Source organism: Cucurbita pepo, chromosome LG04 (assembly GCF_002806865.2).
Source record: "Cucurbita pepo subsp. pepo cultivar mu-cu-16 chromosome LG04, ASM280686v2, whole genome shotgun sequence".
NCBI classification, from domain to species: domain Eukaryota; kingdom Viridiplantae; phylum Streptophyta; class Magnoliopsida; order Cucurbitales; family Cucurbitaceae; genus Cucurbita; species Cucurbita pepo.
Window position 1 is genome coordinate 211,024 of NC_036641.1, and position 18,479 is coordinate 229,502.

Genomic DNA, 18,479 nt, shown 5'->3' on the forward strand with positions numbered 1-18,479 from the left:
TTTATCATAAAGAGTGCCATTGTGGTCAATGTGGAATTTGGTGACACGTTTTTCAAATTAAACCATTTAAATTACACCACAAAAATGCTTCAAGACTAAGTCAAACAAGAAGGCCATACCCCATGATTGCACTTGTTGAAATGGAAACATTTCCGTCAATTTCTCCCTACTCAATACTTATATGTAGTAAGCCGCCGTAGTTGCCTTTTACTTCATTTCTTTCAAAATCTCTCTGCTCCGTTTTCTAAAACTTTCTTCTTGAACCGGAGCCAGAGATTCGAGCATACGTCGCCTGGCGACGCAAGAACGAATTGCCGCACAATCTACGCGTGTCGCACAATCGCAAGTCTGCTACCATCAAAATGCAATTCGCAATTGCGACTTGTAACAAGTGGTACCGAACACACCAATTCATCATAAGTCGATGGCTGCTAAAAGAAATAGAAGTGTAGAGCCTAATCAATGTATCTGGCTCAGTTCAGACCCAGATGCAGTCTAAATTAAGAATATGCTTTTGACAACAATTGGGCATATGCAGTCAAGTAAGCACAACATTTGAGAAAGGTAAAGAAAATGCCTTAAATGCCTGTCATTTGAACCTTCTATAGTTGCCAAAGGTAAAGAAAAAATCACCAGCTTTATTGATTGTTTGAGATGAACTATCAAAAAAATGGCACCAAACCCTGCTCCTAAACTTTCCACTAAGTACAAATTATGCAGAAATCCTGTCATCTAAACACACCCCTTTCTCCAATGCTGTAGTTACATCATCTTCCTCAAACCAAGGACTCTATAAGGGTTCAGAATCAATTACAAACAGGAAGAACACAATTCAACACAAACTACAATATAAGAAGATCGAGCATTAGTGACCTAATACTGTATATTGTTCACCAATACATGAATAAACTAAACTATCTGTGTATCAACATCATGAAATTAAAATCAAAGGAACCCATCAAATGCTTTACCGTCCTCCAAAGAAATCCCCCCACAGATTTGTGTGTGCCTATATTGGCACATATCTCTTCGCTGCCTGCTTGCCCGCCACCGCAGCTGCAGCAGCAATCCCTCCAATAGCACCAGCGATGGCGGCCGACCTCGGCCCTGAAGCCGCCTTATAAATTGCACCAGTCCCCAATCCAGCAACAATACTATTCAAAACATCATCAGAGCCTCTCAAATGAGTAACCCCACTTTCCAAACCAGCAAAAATCAAGCCAAGAATCCCAAGAGAGTTCCCAGCCCTGCGGCCGACCTGACCCCCAGAGTTCAAAACTCGATTAAGACGAAGCTTCATGGTGTCGCCAGGCTCCGCCGCCCTAATGCCCTGGAGAGATCCCCTGGCGCCGCCAAAAAGGGCACCGGACAAGTAGCCGATTCCGGTGTAGTACTGGAGATTTTCGCCCCAAGAACGGTGGGGCCTAGCCGCCTCTTCGAAGAAAAGATGTTCTGGGGCGGTGGGAAGCTCGTAAAGCTTGGTGATCGGGACGTGAAGGTCTTGGTAGGGGTGGTAGAAACGGGTCTTCCGATCACCGGCTGATTGCGGGGAATCTTCCATTGGAGGAGGAGAAAAGGGGTTCAAATCAAAGGCTGTAGAGAGAGAATCAGAGAAGAAGGGTTTGAGAATTGCGGTTTCTTCAAAATGTTGAAAAGGGTTTATAGGGTTTATCGTGGAACCCATTTTTGTAAAGGAAAAAACCAATAAAATAACGAGAACTACTGCTCGGTCAGGAAAACGGGAAAGCCTTGAGCTTACCTATCTCGGTAAGATCTCATAAAGAAACGAGAGCTAATAGTTTGATGAAACTTCAATGATCTAAGACGACCCGTGTTCATGTAGTGCTCATGTAGATTACGAATGTCAAATCCCAATAGAGGTTAGTGTCTTTCTTTTACGACCTAAATTCCTATTTGTCAGCCATGAACAACTACGGGTCGGTCAAGAAGAGGAGAAAAGATTGGTCCTACCTATCACGATAGAACCTCATAATGAAACGAGAGCTAATAGTTTGATGAAACTTCAATGATCTAAAATGGCATGTGGGTTCGAATTTCAGACATAGCAAAATTGCACGTACAATCCTAAAGAGGTGATTCATATCTCGAGGAAAAAGGATTGGGGCTACCTATCTCGATAGAACCTCATAACGAAACGAGAGCTAAGAGTTTGATGAAACTTCAATGATCTAAAATGGCATGTGGGTTTGAATTTCAAACATAGCAAAATTGCACGTACGATCCTAATCAGGTGATTCATATCTCGTGAAACAATACAAAACTAATCTCTACTTCGATTATTTATCAAAATTTTAAGAGACTCAATATCTATTTAAGAATCTAATTGGATAATTAAGTAAATTAAGAATGTTTATTATATTTTAATTTTTATTACTTACTAATTGGACTCGTCTTGTTGGGCTTCCAAAATTCGATGAATGAGCCCACAGTTGGCCCAATTATCCATTTGGATTTCAATAAATTATTATAATTTTATATAATTAATTCTTCGAAATAATAAAAAAAGTTAATATATTTGATATACGATTGTCGAGTGCAAGTAGTTTAAAATAGGACAAAGTATCACTCTGACAAACCTTTAACTTCTTAATATATTTTATATATTTTTATTTAGCTCGAGTCAACTCGAAGATTTTATCCCATGAATCTGAAACTGAACCAAGTCAGTTCGAGTTCAGAAAAATGAACCCAACCCAATCCTTATAGTTCGGGTTAGGTTGGTCCGGGATGTCGGGTTGTTGGGTTGAATGTCCATTTTTAGTCTCTATCGAATGGACTATTTATGAGGTCTTATCGAACCATAAAGACAAAATTATAATTTTAAAATCAAAAGATAAAAAAGAATTTAGGATGTAATTTGAAATACATTTTTTTATAAAATATATATATATATATATATATATATATATATATATATATATATATATATATTTAAATAAAAAAACAAAATGTAATAAGTGGGGCCCAAAAGATGCCTTTTGAGTTGTAATCCGTACCAACATTTGTACATTTTCCAACTCTTAATTGTTTATTATATATATATTGAAAATTTTAAATCTGTTTTAAATTTTCATTTTAATCCTTAAAACAATATTAAATTCAAATTTATATATTTTTAAAAGTTTTGAAAATGCATAAAAACTTAAATTCTATCGGTTTTAACGTTCACGTGGTCATAGTCTCAATATTGTGTCAAGTAGTAATTAAATTAGTACGTCATTATTCACATCAAAATTTTAAAACGCGTCTGTTAGAGAGAAACAAGACCAATTTCACGATCTTTTCATATCTAACATCAAAGCTCTCGAGCTCAATGCAAACTTTAAAATTTTAGAAATTAAATAGAAACGAACTATCGAATTTAATTAGTAACAGATCTTGCTTAGAAAAAAAAGTATGTTATGAAGTATATTGTCAACTTGAGCATAGTTCGATCGTAAGAGTCTAGATATTTGTTTTGTATATATCCAAAATTCGAACATTTATGCTCACGATCACAAAAAAAATAAACCCTAAAGTGAGTTTAGGTCCAATAATAATAGTAATAATATTATTATTAACATATCATCAAAGGAATATGTAATGAAATTTTTTGGAGTATCAAATTTAAAGGTCGTATGTGTGCTTAGTGAGGGGTCGGAGAAGGGCGTTCTAGCTTGGATGGATATACATATTTAATTTTTTGTTATGACGGGTCTCTTTCATGTTCTTACAACTCATTGCTGGTTGTTGAGCCTCTTTAATCATCTTCTTCTCTCTCTTCTCCTCGCCTCTTTCTCTGTCGTTTCTAATTCGTCGGTATCCTACTCATCTTTTTAAATATACTTGAGTGCTCGTGTTCTAGTTTTCAACGTTTGATAATCATTTATTTTTTTACAATCAAGCTTATAAATTATGTTGCCAACTCATTTATTAATACAGATAATTTTTCGGTGACAGTCCCACGATTAAAACGCGTCTACTATAGAAAGGGGTTTCCACACCCTTATAAGGAATGGTTCGTTCTTCTCTCCGACCGATGTGAGATCTCACAACAAAATGAACCAAAACTAAACATCAACTCTTTCCGTCACGCCCACATCACACCCATATCTTTACCTTAAAATATTTATAAGCGGGTATAAAAACTTCTCGATTTGGGGTTAGATCATATACACAGTAAGCTATTGCAAATCAAATGACCAATTTTCTTTCGAAAATGGGTCACTTACTCCCGACCTCTCTTGGATTAGAATCGCTTAGCTTGACCCTAATAGATACATAAAGACCCGACCATCCAACTCGTACATCTATGATTAGTTCCAAAAAATAATGGAAAAGAAAACTTCGATCTCCTTCCAAAACAAGGAAACAAAATATGAGCCCACCTCATACGGTGACCTTGATCACCCCTACCAGTGACTTTAATGGCTAATTACTAGAGCCCTCAATATGTTATTACCCGAAAATCATTTTTTACCACGTCAATCAATTCTCGTAAACGATACGTCACATCACTATTCCAAAGCATGTTTCAATGATATATATCGTATATTCACAGATTAGTCACATGCATACATATCTAATAATTTTATAAAAATAAAAAACGACAGCTATCCGGTAGTAAATATCTCCCTTTAGCTTACGATCGACTTATTTCAATTATCTAATCTAAAATACACAAATATTATTCAAACTAAAAAAAAAAAAAAAAATTTGAGTGCCGTTGAAAAGGCAGAGAAATGGAGGGCTAGGATTGGAGGGTGCAGAGAAGTTAAAATAGGCTGTGGAGCATGTGAATATAGCCAGGTTTGTTTTGAGACATAAATAAATGGCCCCAATCTCTGCATGTGTTCACGTGTCTGTGTCATCCAGTTGCCGTTAATTACAACGTCATGCCCTCTCTTCTGCCCTTCGCATTGGCTTACATGGGCCCACCCCCCTCTCCGATACTATAAATATATATATTTTTTAAAAAATAAAATAAAATAAAAACAATATCCATCTTCTTCCCTTCCCCACTTGCACTTGGTTGCGCGTGTACTTCACTTGCTTCCCACTCTATGATCCCGTCTTTTCGATTATTGGGTAATGTCGATTCGGTGATAGTTCAATTAGGTAAGATATTATATTATTAACCAAAACATTAATAGTTCTTGTAAAATTTCATATCGGTTAGAGAAAGAAACAAAACATTTTTTTATAAGACTGTGGACGATCAATTTATGTCGAGAGTGTGACCTGAAGATACGATGGTAAAGAAATGCTTAAATGACTCAATCATAAACAATCCCGGTAGAAATAGTCAAGTAGATAACGTGACCATATTATCGAACTAATTAACTACAGTGACATTCCTAGCTTATACAGTGGTTCAAATATATCATCGATGAAAAGGTCTAGTCTCTCTAAATCGCACGAAATGATCGAACTCACTAACTCAACTTAGAGTCACACGACGTGAGAATCTAAACCAATGGTTGTTTTTCACTCGAAAGTAAATATATATATATATATATATATATATATATGTAAGTACATAATAATTTCAAGTAAATGGGCCACACAAAGGGTACAATTAAAAGAAATATGCATTAAATGTGAGAGATTTTTCAAAAATTTTAATTTTTTTTTTTTATAAATGATGTTACCTAGGAAAAATTTAAGGTGCAATGATAAAAAGTAATGTGTGATGGTAATAAAGGGATCAAAATTGGTAGGACCAAATTCATATACAATATTTGTATGTATTAGCTGTTGAACCGGGATCTTTTTGTACTAAAATTGGTAGGCTCGTTACTTATTGTCGTCAGCCTCACGATTTTAAAACGTGTCTACTAGGGATGTCACACTCTTGTAAGAAATGTTTCGTTTCTCTCTCCAACCGATGTGGGATCTCACAATTCACCCCCTTTGGAACCAGCGTTCTTACTGGCATATTGCTCGATGTCTGGCTTTGATACTATTTGCAATAGCCAAGCCCACCGTTAATAGATATTGTTCGCTTTGACCCATTATGTATCATTGTCAACCTTACGGTTTTAAAACATGCTCTTATAAGAAATAATTTGTTCCCCTCTCCAACTTATGTAGGATCTCACAATCCACCCTCATTGGGTGTCCAACGTCCTCGCTAGCACACCCTCCCAGTGTCTAGTTCTGATACCATTTATAATAGTTCAAGCCCACCGCTAGTCGATATTGTCCGCTTTAGCCCATTATGTATAGTTATCAGCCTCATGGTTTTAAAACATGTCTGTTAGGGAGAGGTTTCTACACCCTTTCAAGAAATGTTTATTCTCCTCTCCAATTGATCTGGGATCTCACATAAAAGAATATCTAACTAATCAAGTGTCGAATCCGAATCCAAATCCTAATCCAATAACATGACCTCGACATGAGTGGTAACATACTAAAAAAGAGCTATCCATAAAATCTCAACCGTCTTTTCTCACGAGTTCAAGGCTAAAGAAATCCACATAGAAATTCGAATTTCCGATATTTACTTATAGTTAAAGATTTAAACTTTTAATCTCTCGATCGAGACGATACCGAAACGGAATACTCTCTCTATGCTATGTGTGTTGTTTGGAAGGTGAGTTTCAATTTCTTAGAGAAGGGTGTGGTGGGCTCTATCCTTTTGTCTTCCACAACAAGACGAAATCTTTCATAAAGAAGATTGAGATCTAGAGAGAGAAGAAGCAAAAAACAAGTTATAATAGAGAAATTGAGAGATGGGTTTTGTATAGGGCTGCGTGTTTTTGTATTATTTCAAGCATTTTCCTAAAGGAGAGAGAAGAACGAAGAACGAAGAACGAAGAACGAAGAACAATCGACAATGTTCGAAGGATCAGTGTCCGAGCAGCTTCATCAATTCTTAGCTCCAAGAACAACAACGACTACAACAACAACAACAGCAACGCCACCAAATTCTAATTCCCTTCCGTTTCTTCTTCATTCTCCAAATTTCAACTTCCACTCATTTGATTCTTACGATCCATCTTCTAATCATCCTCTCGTTCATCAATCTTCCGAGAACGATAACGAGACAACGACGATGGCGAATTTGTCGGTGGCTATGGATTTGGAGGATCATCATCGTCATAATCATCATAATCAATGGAGCAATGATGAGCTTCTTGCCCTCCTCAGAATCAGATCCAACATTGACAATTGCTTCCCTGAATCCACTTGGGAACATGTTTCAAGGTCATCAAATTAAATTCAACCCCAAAAACTTTCAATTATATTATTATGATGGTAGAAATAAATGCAAAGCATATATGTTGGTTTCTTTTTGTTCATAATTGAATCATGTTAGGTACAGAAAATTAGGAGAGGTTGGCTTCACAAGAACACCAGACAAATGCAAGGAGAAATTTGAAGATGAGAGTAGGTATTTCAACCACATTAACTACAACAAAACTTGCATGTTCCTCACTCATGAGCTTAACTATCATCAAGAAACCGAGGACCGTGGGGCCGTCGTTGTAGTACCCGAAGAAGCCAAACACGAAAAGGGAAACGACAACAACGACAACAACGACGATAACGACGACAACGACGAGCAACAACAGAGTAGTAGTAAATCGAAGAGGAAGAGGAAGACGAGGACGACGAGGCAAAGGGAATTTGAAGTGTTGAAGGGTTATTGTGAGGATATTGTGAAGAACATGATGATCCAACAAGAGGAGATTCATTCAAAGCTTTTACATGAGATGTTGAAGAGAGAAGAAGAGAAGATAGCTAAAGAGGAATGTTGGAAGAAGCAACAAATGGAGAGATTTCATAAGGAGCTTCAAATGATGGCTCAAGAACAAGCCATTGCAAGTGATAGACAAGCTACAATGATTGAAATTTTGAATCAAATTTCAATTTCAAACCCTTTTTCTTCCTCTAAATCCAAGAAGGATTTACAAAATTTGCTTCATTCATTGAATCATCATCATAATAATAACAATAATCTCCCTAATTCTCCTTCTTCCTCCTCCTTAATCCAAACCCAAAACCCTAAAAACCCTAGTTCATCGACCCGAATCCTTCCTCCTCAAGACCCGAATTCAAACCCGCCACCATTTTCCATTCAAAAGCTTCCCCAAAACCCGAAAAGTCGAGAAAAAGAGGTAGATGACTTGGGAAAACGATGGCCGAGAGATGAAGTGTTGGCTCTAGTGAACGTGAGGTGTAGCCTTTACGACAACAGCAACAACAACAACAGTAACAGTGATCAGGATAAGAGCGGTGGCACGGATCAAGCAACGTTGCCAAAAGCGCCGTTGTGGGAGAGAATCTCGCAAGGAATGCTTCAATTGGGTTATAAGAGAAGTGCGAAGAGATGCAAAGAGAAATGGGAGAATATAAACAAGTATTTTAGAAAGACGAAAGATGTGAACAAGAAGAGATCTATTGACTCGAGAACTTGCCCTTATTTTCACCAACTCAGTACATTGTACAATCAAGGAGGGAATAGGAGCATGGAAAACTTGCCGGATAATGTTGTCGGAAAACCACTATGACCTGTCGCAAAACCTCCTCGATTTGTATTACATGTCTCAAATAACGTTGTTGGTTCGAGGCTATTTGTAAGTTGTCTATGGATTCTTTTTTGCATAATATACATTATATTAGTTTACTCGGGTTTTTTTTTTTTTTAAATGATTAAATCTTATCTAATTGTGAGATCCCACATCAATTGGAAAGTGAAACGAGTGTCAGCAAGGACGTTGTGCCTCGAAAAAGGGTAAACTGTGAGATCCCACATTGGTTGAAGAGGAAAACGAAATATTCTTTATAAGCGTTTGAAAATCTCTCTATAACAGACGCGTTTTAAAAACTTTGAAAGAAAGCCCGAAAGAAAAAGTCGAAAGAGGACAATATTTGCTAGCGGTGGGCTTGGGCTCTTACATATAATTAAAAAAATAATATCTTCATTGGTACGAGACATTTTGAAAAACAACCAAAAGTAAAGTCATCATCTAATACTCATTTGAAGCTCCTGACGGCCCCAGAAAAAGAGGTAAATGCCCATCTCGAGTAAAGAAGAAGTAGTTCATGGGAAATCAAGTTGGGTTAGATTAGATTTGAATCCAATAACCAAAATCCCCGACCTCGTGTGAAATGCAACAACTAGTCCCAAAGTCCACAAGGCTACTCAGCCCAGACCACAAAATCAGCAACCCACGAGAACAACGAGTACAAGTAGGTCAGCCCACGAATGTAGCCCAAATATTATTTAATATATTAAATATTAATTCGAACACTTCATTTCTTTTAACTAAACTAATCATTTTAGTGTTATTATGACTTTATAAACCTATAGATTATTGTATTTACAATGAAAAGATTTCTCCAACTCCCATTACCATCAACCGTCAGATCGAACGTTTCGGACATCATTAGAATTCGTGTACATAAAGTTTGAGAGCCTAAGTCAAACCTTTGACTATCTGATCATTTGATAACACTTTGACTAAGGAACTTAAATGAATCACAGTCGTCTGATAAGAGTGGGCCCCACAAACGCACGTGCGGCTACTATTATTATTTTGTGGACTTAAAATCTTTATACACTGTTTAATTATTATTATTTTTAGTAGTATAATGACAGAGTGGCAGGTGGCAGCATCAGAGTGCTGCAGGCTCATCACATGTGATGTAGATATGTTGCAGTGAATCAGAGCCCCCCTCCCCCATGGAGTAATGGGCCCACTCAAGCTGAAAACTCTGCTCACATTATTGTTTTATTTAATTTAATTTTATTCCATTTTTCTTTTGTTGGGATAGAAAAATATAAAAATAACTTTTTGTTTCTGTAATTTGGTTGGTTTTGTTTTGGGAAATGGTTTTGTGGCCGTTGATTTATTCTGATTAATGGACAACGGACGACTGAGATGAAGCCTGTGGTGGGACCCAGATTCTTTTTTTTTTCTTTTTTAATTAATTTTTTTGGATGAATTATTGTGCTATCAGTGATTCTTTTTCTGTCTTGTCGCTCGTGTGCATTGGTGAACAGAGATCCATAAATACAATAATAATAATAATAAATTCAAAATTCTTTTTATTCTTTTTTTTTTTTCTCTTCCTTTTTCTGGTTAATTTGTGTGTTCTTCCGAGTATATAATGACGTGGATTATATCACATTTGGTAGAAATGGCATAAAGGTAAATGTTCGGGGTAATTTTAGGTCAAAAAGATAAACCGAAGATAGAAGAACGCTCCATACTTACAACATGGTCATAAGTTCAGCTTTGTAAAAATATTTCTAAGAGGTCACCTAACATCAAATTATTCCAAACAAAATACGTTTAACTTTGAAGTTTATATGATTGTGTTACGGAACAGTAAGGTGCAGTTTATATGATTGTGTCACCGAAAAGTAAGGTAGAGTTGGTTGGTTAATTTAGTTAATGGTTAAGTTAGTTAAAAAAAAAACAAAATTTCTATCCATATGACGCTTCAGAGTTGTAGGCTTTATATTCTGAAGTCCAATAGGAGAAGAATAAGTGGGCCGTTGTTAAAGCCCAAACGACAACAGAAAGAAATAAAAAACGAATGCACCAGCCGGGAATCGAACCCGGGTCTGTACCGTGGCAGGGTACTATTCTACCACTAGACCACTGGTGCTTGATGCTTAGCCTTCAAACTATTTATATTGTTGATAATAAAATTGTTATTTATTATTATTTTAATTCATCTCTTTATTTTGCAAAGCTAGTCACTCTCCACTAAACATCGTCCTTCAATTTTTGTTAGTTATTTATATTATTATTTTATTAAATTTTACATTTTTTTTAATTTAATTAATATTTCACTATTGTGTAGTTGAAGTTGGTGGCCCATTATCCCACAATATCTCCAAGTGGTTGAGTATTAGCGTCTCTACCCTAAGACTATAAAAAGATTGATAGGCTCGGTATACGATCTTAATTTTTACAAATTTTTTTATATAGAGATCACACTCAAGTCAGAGATGGAATTAGCAATCTAACTGGGAAGCAACGATCATGACAAGTCTCGATGTAAATGGTATAGTAGATATCATTAGAGTCGGGGTCTGGAAAAGATGGAATTGTGTGTTAGGTATGGCTTGGAGGGTCACATGATGATTCACTGTTCTCGAGAGGTGGTAACCATCCTTTTATTTTGAGTGGTGTTGGATAGTTCACCCAAACTCACAAATAGGAAAGAGCAAATGCTACTACTAACCGAGATGCTGGTAATTCTAATGCAATGATGATAGGTATATTTATATTTAGGGACCTTGTTTTCGTAGTATTTAACCCAGGTTCTACTCATTTATTTATCTTAACTTAAGATGAAGTTAGAATTAGGACCATTGAGTTAAAGTTGTGTTGCAACCACAACCGGGGTAAGTTTGTGGCTTGCGAGAGAGTAAAACCTAGCTATGTGTTGGTGTTAGGTGAACGGGTAGAGGTGACCTTGATAGGCTTAAATATTAGGGCTTTAATGTAATTGTGGGCATGGACGGAATGGTAGATAATTTTTTCAATATTGACAAATTTTTTTTTTTGTAAAGAAGTAGTGTTCAAACCTCTATTTTAACGAGGATTAGGGCAGAGATTCCTTACAGGAAATTGGTAGGGATCGGGTTTCCCGTGTTAGATTCCTTACAGGAAATTGGTAGGGATTGGATTTCCCGTGTTAGATTCCTTACAGGAAATTGGTAGGAATCGGGTTTCCCGTATTAGATTCCTTACAGGAAATTGGTAGGGATTGGGTTTCCCGTGTTAGATCCCTTACAGGAAAGGTAGGGATCGAGTTCAGGTTATGGAGCCTGCTTATTTATAGCTTGTCAACGGTTATTTTGGTAAAGCTGTAGAGCTATATATATGATAAATAGTGGAGGGTTAAATAAGCTATATATAGTAGATGGTTAAATAAGTTATATATAGTAAATAACTCTATAGAGTAGGATTATTATGGTTAAATCTGGTAAAGCTATATATAGTAAACTGAACTATATATATTACTCTGAAATACTTTCTATTCTTGTAATTCTCTCTCACCCTACATACAATTTTAGCCAGAGTTCTATTGCACTTTCTCTATCCTGTTCTTTGTGTTCAGATCGAGCGTGTGCGTTGTTGTGCGATCCTAACACTCCGCTTAGCCAGAGTTCTCATTGCACTTTCTCTATCCTGTTATTTATGTTCATCTAGATCGAGCGTGTGCGTTGTTGTGCGATCCTAACACTCCGCAGTAATTTTTTCTTCCTTATTATTCGTATAAGGAACCGTCATTAAAAAAAAAAAAAAACCTTTTCAATGAATACGATTCATTTTTTAATAGTAAACTCATTGAAACTTGCAATAAAATTTAGAAAGTTCCTCTAAGAAATTTATATTTATATTAATTTGGGCGGGAACGACCAGAAATATAATTATATTCTCAGTCCTATTTATCTATCGAGGAGAAATCTCTCTCTACTTCTTCTCCTATTTCCCGTCTAAACAAGAAATCCTCTTTGTTCTAGCCAGATTCTACTCCTTCTCCTATTTCCCGTCTAAACAAGAAATCCTCTTTGTTCTAGATAGATTTACACAATTCACCCACGACCCGACACTACAGAATTAAATAGATATTTCAATTGAGAAATATTAAACTTTTACTAACCTTTTTAACTTAACCGTTTAAACTTTTACCATTCAAATTATTTAAAAAAAAAAAGTGTAAAACTAATAATTAAAATAATACTAAATAAATAAATAAATAGAAAAAAAAAAAANAGTGTAAAACTAATAATTAAAATAATACTAAATAAATAAATAAACAAAAAAAAATAGGAGGGAAATTCATTTAACTTATCANCAGAATTCTGCGGGCCCCACAATGACTCACGCGGGCCCCACTCCGCAAGTTTATCCACAAACATGAGTCTACTTGGCAAATAATAATTTAAAAATCTTTTAATAAAAAAATAATGCAACTAACTTAGATGCCGCCGTACTAAAGGAAAAAAAATATTATTTTAATTTTAATTTTATTATTTGTTTTTTAAAAAAAATATTTTCAAAATTCTAGTATATATGAGGAAGCATACATAGTTTTTAAAAATAATAATAATTAAATAATTAAATAAAAAAAAGTATGGAAATGAGAATCATATAACTGAAATAAACGGTTGGGATGTTGGGATAAGTTGGATTAAAATAATATTATTAATTTCAAAAATAAAATAATAAAAAAATTATTTTAAAATTATTTTTGGAGGACATAAGGTCTTGTGGAAATAGTCCTTCAATCCTATCAACAAAGACTCAGCAACAACTTGACAATAACGATAAACTCGTGTGTGGATCCTACGTGTAATTCTTTTTTTTTATTTTTTATTTTTTTTATTTATTTATAATTTAAACATTATCCCATCATGATTTATTTATTTAATTAACAATGTTATATTATAATATTACTTTTTTAATATAATTGAAGATTTATTATCAAATTTATTATCAAATTTCAGTCTCTTTTGTAGTGAAAAATAAAATAAAATAAAAGTATTTTGTTGGAGATTAAATTACCAGTTTTTTTAAAAGAAAAAAAATATAATTATTATTGCGTAGAAAGATATATTTTTTATATATATTTTGTCGAGCCACTTTTGATATTCTTTTTTATTAATAAACTTTAGCTTAAATTTTAATTATTAAGCGATGACATTTATTTTATAATATTCTTGTGGTTAATCGGTAACTAAAAATACTAACAGTACCATTTTTTATATTCCTTTTTATTAATGAACTTTAGCTTAAATTTCAATTATTACGCGATGACATTTATTTTATAATATTCTTGTGGTTAATCGATAACTAAAAATACTAACGGTAAAATTAGTAGAAGTGGCCTAAAATATATTAAGCGTTCAATGCAAAGTTAGAGATTCTTAGTAAATAAATATAATCACTCTTAAATTAAACTTGTAATCGATGATGGTCACCCTTTTAGATCTTGACTCACACGTAGGATCAAGACTAATGATTTAATTATTTAAATTTATACGTATTTTGTACACTTAAATTTTTATTTATTAAATAAATAAGTTTTTTAATTTTATTTTAATTTTAAAAGAAGGGGCAAAAGGGAGATAAAATCGTAAAACTGAAATGAATCGTCGTCAGGTTTGAAGAATCGCGAACCAGAAAAACCTGAGGCGGAAATTCATGAGATCAATGGATAGAGTATTCTCCGTTGACGGAATCGCCGATCAGTTCTTGTCCTCGCCGCCGCGAGCAGTTCCTACAGAGCCGGAAGAATCGTCGAAATTGAACCGGAGCGCATCGGAATGGTCGTTCCGGCGGTTTCTTCAGGAAGCCTCTGTATCGGACTCCTCGACTTCTCCGCCTCCGCCGCCGGCTTCTCCCTCCCCCGACGATCGATCTGAGAATAAGGAATCTGGAGAAAATGCGAATCAGATTCTGCAGAAACAGAGCAATCGGAATGAAATATGTAGTAGTAGTAGTGCGACGTCGAGGATGGAGAAGATTAAGGCGGCGGAATCCGTCAAGATTGGACCGCCGTGTGTTCCATCGGACTCCGGTGACTATCAGGCGCTTCTGAAAAGCAAGCTCAATTTGGCGTGTGCCGCTGTAGCCTTGTGCCGAGTAAGATTTTATATTTACTTTTTACTTTTTACTTTTTACTTTTTACTTTTTACCTTTTCATTATTTGTAATTTTTACTTTAAAAACTACAAAATTTTATTTCAATAATATTTATAAATATATTTTCATGTGCTTAATCAATTTAAAATATATGTTTTTCTAGATAAATTTTTTAAAAATTTTCAAAAATAGCTTTAATTTTTTTAAAGAAATAAAAAATAAAACGTTTACAAATTTAAAAATTTTAAATTTAGTGGTTGGTGATTAATGTGAAATAGGGGTCTTATATGATGAAAGCTCAAGATTCATGTGCAAGTTCTCCTTTAGCGTCTCAATCTTCAAAAGGTTTGCAATTTTGTTAAGAATTATGCTCTGATACCATGTTAAGAATAAGAAATAGAATTGGGATCGAGAGTGCAGCAAACATTAGTGGGACTTTTGATCCTACCTATGTTTGTTGCACCCTCGATCTAATTTTCATTTTTGTCCACATTTTTACTGTACTTTTTTTTTCTCCTTAAGAGAATATTATTTTTGATGATCATGTTATAAAGATTAATGAACGTTTAGGAATTACTAGCTCACCTTGTGTGCAAAAAAAGGTCGGGATTCTTGGCAGCTCGGCAACTATATCGTCATCCATAGAGCAAACGACTGATGAAGAAGATGATGTCGTTGAAGGAGAAGATGGTACGAGTGAACGTAAGGATCCTGCTTATGCTAAACGTGTCAGGAGGTAAATATTATAACATTTTGACTCTGTTATATTTTATAATTCTATTTTAGTAGAGTAATAAATTGGATCTTTAATGGTCGTGTCTGTTTAGCTTTGTGCCAAATTAGTCCACTTGTCTAGTAAACATGTCACGTCGTCATTCAGTTTGTTTGTGATGGATAATCACGTTGATCAGGATCCATCAAAGGATAATATACAAAAAAGTGTAATAGTCCAAGCGTAACGCTAGCAAATATGTTCTCTTTGGACTTTCCATTCAATGGCTTCCCCTCAAGGTTTTAAAACGCGTCTTCTAGGGAGATATTTTCATACCCTTAATGTTTTGTTGTCCTCTCCAACCGAGGTGGGATTTCACAATCCAACCCTTTTGGGGGCCAGTGTCCTCGTTGGCACACCGTTCGGTGTCTCTAATACCATTTGTAACAACTCAAAGAAGACAATATCTACTAACGGTGGGCTTGAGATGTTACCGTACAACCATTTAAAATGTATGTGCTAGGTAATATGAATATTTGGTTGCACTCGTTTTGTTCGAGATGTCAATCCTCATCGTACCAAGTTAGATCCCAATTCCTTAAAATGCGTATTTCCACGGCGATTCTCATGTCCAAAAGGAATACTGAAGTTGTCCTAGTCTTACCAAGTATTTGTCTCTCTCGATCCAAAGAGATACTAAAATTTCGGTTGGAAAGTTGAGTTATCTGACAGTGACTCGACCAAATATCACTTATTCAACGAGCGTTATAAGTCACTATATGTCTTCACGATTACCAACATGAAGAACCCAATCAAACTCCAACAAAAACCGTTATCGTAGATACTAACACAATTATTTTCTTCAGAATGCTTTCTAACAGAGAATCAGCTAGACGTTCAAGAAAGAGAAAGCAAGCACATTTGACTGAGCTCGAGACACAGGTCAACATCGAACAATATCAAATCTATCTAATTCTAATAAGTCCGTTATAAACTCGATTCGATTCATTGTTGACAGGTTGCTGAATTAAGAGTTGAAAATTCTGCATTGCTGAAGCATTTCAATGATATAAGCCAGAAGTACAATGAATCAGCTGTTAATAACAGAGTTCTAAAAGCTGACCTTGAAACTTTGAAAGCAAAGGTAAGTACAAAGTACTAGCTCGTTCTTCATTCGTTCGGTGTTGATACGACGATGACGAGAACGATGACGTTTTCAGGTACAAATGGCTGAGGAAACCGTAAAGAGAATTACGGGTTCGAAACCGATGTTCTATGGCATGTCGTCGGAAGGATTGTCAATGAGCATGCAATCCTTTGATGGGAGCCCCTCAAAGACATCAAGAGATGCAGCTAGCAATCATGCTGCCGACATATCTTCTGCTGATACTCAGCTGAATTGTGTGGCAAAAGCAGCAACGGTGTCAGGGAAGAAGATGGTGAAAACAGGTTCGTTGCGTCGAGTGGCAAGTTTGGAGCGCCTTCAAAAGCGCATCCGGGGGAGCTCAGGGTGCTGTGAACCATCAGGAAAGGGAGATCACCAATAACAGTGTTGTTTGTTGTTCTTGTTTTAAGTGTATGAAAGGTTTATTCTGTCATATTCTTTGAATGAACCTGATTGTATGTTTGAGGTCAATATCCATCGTCATTCGAACTGAACCTAGATATGATATTGTCCACTGTGAGCATAAACTCTCGTGGTTTTGCTTTTGATTTTTCTAAATGGTCTCGTACTAATGGAGATGGTGTTCCTTTGCTTATAGACCCATGATCTTCCCCTTGATTAACCAATGTGGGTGTAACAGCCCAAGCTCACCGCTAGTAGATATTGTCCGCTTCAGCCCGTTACATATTGTTGTCAGCCTCATAGTTTTAAAACACGTCTGTTAGGGAGAGGTTTCTACGCTCTTATAAAAAATGTTTCGTTCCTCTCTACAACTGATGTGGAATCTCACAATCCACCTCCCTTTGAAACCCAGCGTTCTCGTTGGCACTCGTTCCCCTCTTCAATCGATGTGGATCTCACAACCCACCCCCCTTTGGGGCTCAGCAACCTCGTTGGTGCACCGCCCGATGTCCACCCCCTCGAGGCTCAGTGTCCTTGTTGGCATATTGCTCAATGTCTAGCTCTAATATCATTTGTAACAGCCCAAGCCTACCGCTAATAGATATTGTCCGCTTTTGCCCGTTACGTCTCGTCGTCAGTTTCACAGTTTTAAAACGTGTCTACTAGCTAGGGAGAGGTTTCCACACCCTTGTAAGGAATGCTTCATCCCCCTCTCCAACCAACGTGAAATCTCACACTAGAGCTCCTCCTCTCAGGGGAATCAATTATGTTCTCTATATATGCATGAACACAAGCCCGAGTTTCAAGAACACCCGAACCGAAAACATAATGATATGAAAAGCACGTAATTCTAAAGATTCGAACTAAAAATCTTGTTGAAAAATAAACAAAAAATAGGTCTAGAACATGTAATGCTCTTATTATTCACCAAAAACAATTTGTAGCACATGTTAAAAATCACGACTCTCCACAATAATATGATATTGTCCACTTTGAGCTTAAGCTCTGGTAGCTTTGCTTTGAGCTTCCCTACAAAGTCTAATACCAATAAAGATAGTATTCCTTAATTATAAACCTATGATCATTTCCTAAATTAGCCGATATGGGACTCACTCCCAACCATCCTCATCCGTACACAGCGATATAATTAAAAATTTAATTACGAAGGAAAGTAAACCAACTCCTTTGAACTTTGGAGCTGCTAGATGAGGCCAACTTTAGGCACCTAACTAGCCTTCTTACGACTTAAATCACTTACTTAGCCTTCATTAATGCTAAATTATGACGACAATTAGGAAATTGGGTAGTAATTAACACGCTACTCATTTAGGGTTCAAGATATCTAATAATTACATAAACAAATTTAGCGTATATTTTCGATCTCTTTTGAAAACTCGTCTTAATATGATGCGATGGAACAATTTGAACTTTTACTCAACGGTAAAAAAATTTCGAATGGAATATATGACTTGTGGCTTAAAATGATCGTAGATATTAGAAGTATATGACACACAAACGCTCGTCAATGCTTATCTGAATCAATATACAATAATTATCAAATGCATGATATTATCAACTTAATT

General features: G+C 35.7%; 3 protein-coding genes and 1 non-coding gene across 8 annotated transcripts; 2 read left to right on the plus strand and 2 right to left on the minus strand.

Annotated features, from left to right (window-relative positions):
* Positions 1-618: 618 nt before the first annotated feature.
* On the minus strand, positions 619-1,683 carry LOC111793532 (mitochondrial import inner membrane translocase subunit TIM23-2-like). The gene has a single exon (XM_023675458.1). It carries the CDS (start codon positions 1,559-1,561, stop codon positions 1,010-1,012), a length of 552 nt encoding a protein of 183 aa, XP_023531226.1. The 5' UTR covers positions 1,562-1,683; the 3' UTR covers positions 619-1,009.
* Positions 1,684-6,659: 4,976 nt separating this feature from the next.
* Positions 6,660-8,632, plus strand: LOC111793731 (trihelix transcription factor GTL2). Of its 4 annotated transcripts, none has more exons than XM_023675753.1 (3): positions 6,660-7,209; positions 7,322-7,392; positions 7,465-8,632. In XM_023675753.1, exons 1-3 carry the CDS (start codon positions 6,839-6,841, stop codon positions 8,514-8,516), a joined length of 1,494 nt encoding a protein of 497 aa, XP_023531521.1. In that variant the 5' UTR covers positions 6,660-6,838; the 3' UTR covers positions 8,517-8,632. The 4 variants fall into 4 exon arrangements, with proteins under 4 accessions (XP_023531521.1, XP_023531522.1, XP_023531519.1 ...); XM_023675754.1 differs by having other exon boundaries at positions 6,661-7,209; positions 7,328-7,392; XM_023675751.1 differs by having other exon boundaries at positions 6,663-7,209; positions 7,322-8,632.
* A 1,920-nt stretch (positions 8,633-10,552) lies between these two features.
* On the minus strand, positions 10,553-10,623 carry TRNAG-GCC. The gene has a single exon. It is a non-coding gene; the product is annotated as a tRNA-Gly (tRNA).
* Positions 10,624-14,101: 3,478 nt separating this feature from the next.
* Positions 14,102-17,044, plus strand: LOC111792581 (light-inducible protein CPRF2-like). 2 transcript variants are annotated; one of them, XM_023674090.1, is made up of 6 exons: positions 14,102-14,618; positions 14,896-14,962; positions 15,188-15,353; positions 16,196-16,271; positions 16,348-16,473; positions 16,550-17,044. In XM_023674090.1, the coding sequence occupies exons 1-6, from the start codon at positions 14,178-14,180 to the stop codon at positions 16,874-16,876; spliced, it is 1,203 nt and encodes a 400-aa protein (XP_023529858.1). In that variant the 5' UTR covers positions 14,102-14,177; the 3' UTR covers positions 16,877-17,044. The 2 variants fall into 2 exon arrangements, with proteins under 2 accessions (XP_023529858.1, XP_023529859.1); XM_023674091.1 differs by lacking the exon at positions 14,896-14,962 and having other exon boundaries at positions 15,220-15,353.
* Positions 17,045-18,479: the final 1,435 nt, after the last annotated feature.

Coding starts and splice junctions, on each gene's coding strand:
- LOC111792581 (XM_023674090.1), top strand. CDS start 14,178: ATGAGATCAATGGATAGAGTATTCTCCGTTGACGGAATCGCCGATCAG. Junction 14,963..15,187: donor AGCGTCTCAATCTTCAAAAG/GTTTGCAATTTT, acceptor ATGAACGTTTAG/GAATTACTAGCTCACCTTGT. Junction 15,354..16,195: donor TATGCTAAACGTGTCAGGAG/GTAAATATTATA, acceptor TATTTTCTTCAG/AATGCTTTCTAACAGAGAAT.
- LOC111793532 (XM_023675458.1), bottom strand. CDS start 1,561: ATGGAAGATTCCCCGCAATCAGCCGGTGATCGGAAGACCCGTTTCTAC.
- LOC111793731 (XM_023675751.1), top strand. CDS start 6,839: ATGTTCGAAGGATCAGTGTCCGAGCAGCTTCATCAATTCTTAGCTCCA. Junction 7,210..7,321: donor ACTTGGGAACATGTTTCAAG/GTCATCAAATTA, acceptor GAATCATGTTAG/GTACAGAAAATTAGGAGAGG.